Source organism: Mangifera indica, unplaced genomic scaffold, assembly GCF_011075055.1.
Source record: "Mangifera indica cultivar Alphonso unplaced genomic scaffold, CATAS_Mindica_2.1 Un_0002, whole genome shotgun sequence".
Taxonomy (NCBI): domain Eukaryota; kingdom Viridiplantae; phylum Streptophyta; class Magnoliopsida; order Sapindales; family Anacardiaceae; genus Mangifera; species Mangifera indica.
In genome coordinates this window covers 733516-736400 of record NW_025401094.1, presented here as the reverse complement: position 1 = coordinate 736400, position 2885 = coordinate 733516, and the positions used below count along the sequence as shown (strand labels likewise).

The 2885-nt window shown below is 27.9% G+C and overlaps 1 protein-coding gene across 1 annotated transcript; it reads right to left on the bottom strand.

Moving 5' to 3' along the window:
• Positions 1–303: 303 nt before the first annotated feature.
• Positions 304–2885, bottom strand: LOC123205259. Its single transcript, XM_044622179.1, has 3 exons — positions 2475–2885; positions 1823–2248; positions 304–521 (listed from the first exon to the last, which is right to left on the bottom strand). The coding sequence occupies exons 2-3, from the start codon at positions 2228–2230 to the stop codon at positions 453–455; spliced, it is 477 nt and encodes a 158-aa protein (XP_044478114.1). The 5' UTR covers positions 2231–2248; positions 2475–2885; the 3' UTR covers positions 304–452.

Here is a 2885-nt window from a genome sequence, read left to right as displayed (position 1 = left end):
ATTTTTAGAAGTCATTGAGTCAATTGTTTTGAATTTATGTAATATAATATACACAATTTTTATAAAAAAAAAAGGAATAAAAGTGGATTCTTGTACCTTTTGGTCAAGGCACAGGAAATTTGGCTCTGAAGTCAACATCTTAAATTTACCACAACATTCAACCACCAACTCTTTCAGTTTTGGCCATTTTGAAGTATGTATTCCATGATAGAAATCTGTAAACTCTGGTAGATATTGAAGCTTCACTGTGCTTACTTGTAGAAAGAAAAAATTGACACTTGCTTCTGTTCCTTCTTCTGGGGCAACAATTCTCTCTAAACCTTACAATTCTTTAACTCAAGGTATTGGAGTTGTTGGAGGCTTTTGGCTATTGACAAAGGAAACACATATTTTATTTTATCACATTCAAATAAGATCAAGTGTGTCAAATTTTGATAAGAAGAAGTTGAAAGTCAATTGTCCCAAATCTTTTCAAAACTAATATTCTCCAATTCTAAGACCTCTAAGTCACGAAAGTGAACCTGCAGTCAAAGTTAATTGTTGTTTCAAAATCTTAAAAAGAAATAATTGACTCATGCACTTATCATGACATTCCATAATATTAACAATCTATTTTTTTGTCTCTAAAAATATTAACTACAGAAGTAAGCATGAATTAATGAAATCAATACTTTCTAGTGAAATTGATGCAAGCATGAATTAAAAAAGAAATTTAATTCACTTGAAAAATTAAAAAGAAATGCAAAAAGGAAAATAAGCATATAACAAATAATTGAATACTACAACTAACAAATGAGAATAAGCATAAGAGAATATAAAAAAGCATAATAGCAAAGTACAACAAGTTTTCACCTTTTCGTTAAGTGACAACTTGAACTAAAAATTCTTACTAGTGAAATTGAACTAAAAATTTAATGCACTAGAAAAAAGAAAAAAGAAAAATAAGCATATATAACAAATAATTAAATAAAAAATTTATCACTATAATAAACTATGAAATTAATTATAATTTCCTATTATTCACATATAATTTAGTGTATTAAATTTTTTTAATTATTTATGAAGATGTATTTTAAGTTAATTATTATTGAAGATTTTTATTTTTTTTCTTTTAATATTTTTCTGTAAGAAATAGGGATGAAATTTTTAGAAGTCATTGAGTCAATCATGGTTGATCTACAAAACCATCAAAACAAAATCCAATCAGCTTTTTAATTATACTCTTAAAACAAAAGTTTAGTTAATGGCTTATTAGTTGAAGCCTTCAATTATTTATTTTTTAAATTTCAAATCAATATAAAAATTAAAAAGTTCAAAAGCTGTTTTTGAAAACTACTAATTAAATATCAATAAAACTATGTGTACCCACTTTGGGTATACAAATATATACACATTTATGTGTGTCATCATGTGATTGGACGATTTTGAATTAAAAATAAAACAATAACCAATCATATGATAACACATATAAATGTGTATACATTTGTTTACCTAAAGTGGGTACACATAGTATTGCTCATTAAATATATCTTAAAATTTTTTTTTTGAAAAATCTTAAATGTGAAACTTTACATAAATTTCAGTAAAATTTTCAAAAAGTGAAGATTGAGGGGGTTGGAATTCCTTTAACATGCCTACTTTGTCTCATGGAAACATCAACAATCAGTTGAATTTACTTCTATATAAGTTAACCGTTAATGAAAAACAAATATTCAGCATTACGAAAAAAAAAAAAGGAAAGAGACAATTCAGTTGCTTCAAATTTATATGTATAAAAAAGGTTTTTCAACATTCGAAGAGGAACCAAATTAGATACTCACACCTTATGGTCCAAGCACAAAGAATTTGGCTCTGAATTGAATATCTTAAATTTGTTACAACTTTTCATCTCCAACCTTTTCAACTTTGGCCATTCCAAAGTATGTATTCCAGGATAAAAAGTTGCAAGTTCCGGTAGATTTTCAAGCTTCCAAATGGTTACTTGAGGAAAGACAACACTGGCAGCTGCTTCTGCTATTTCTTCTGTAGCAACAATTTCCTCTAAATCAATACAATCCTTTATCTCAAGATATTGGAGTTGCTGGAGGTTTTTGGTTATGGCATAAGGAAACACAAATTTTATCTTTGCACATCTCCACAATATCAATTGTTTCAAATTTTGAAAGGAGGTAGATGGAAGTTGGCTGTCCCAAATCTTTCTAGAAATAATATTCTTCAACACCAAGACCATTAAATCAGGAAAGATAAACTACAATCAAAATTAATTGTTGTTTTAATATTAATGAACTCACATGAGAAAAATTAAAAAGAAGAGTACCTGATAATGAAATTGAATTGAATCTGAAAATTTAAGTTACTAGTAAAAAAGATGCAAGAGAGAATACTACAACTAAGTGTTAACAAATGAGAATAGAATTAAAAGAAAATAAGAATATATATAATAGAAAAGTACAAGAAGTTATAGTAAATCAGACCTTTTTGTTAAAAAGCGGTGTGATTTCATTGGACTGCAAACTGAATTTTGGATGCCCACGATCATCTAAATATTCGGCTAAGCATAAGATTTCAACATTCTTGATTCCACATAATTCTTCCAAGTAGTTGGAAACGTTGAATACCAATTTCAATATTCTCAAACACTCATATTCACTGATTATTAGATTTGGGAATTGCCAATTTCCCTCTGATACTTTGTACCTTATAAGCTCTTTGGAAAACAAGTCTTTAGGCAAAACCTTGTCATCTTTAACATCCAATTCTAAGCTAGTGAGGCTAGACAAAAACTTCAATTCCTTGAGTACTTCAATCTTCCACTGAATAGGGCAATTCTTTAAATAAAGTTCTTCCAATTGGGATAATTTGGATATCACATTTGGAGCAATAAC

Bases quoted from the DNA above. Each gene is read 5' to 3' on its own strand.
- LOC123205259 (XM_044622179.1), bottom strand. From the start codon at position 2,230: ATGGTCTTGGTGTTGAAGAATATTATTTCTAGAAAGATTTGGGACAGC. The intron at 522-1,822 runs GTGTGAGTATCT...CTTTGACTGCAG, and splicing joins CTTTGTGCTTGGACCATAAG to GTTCACTTTCGTGACTTAGA.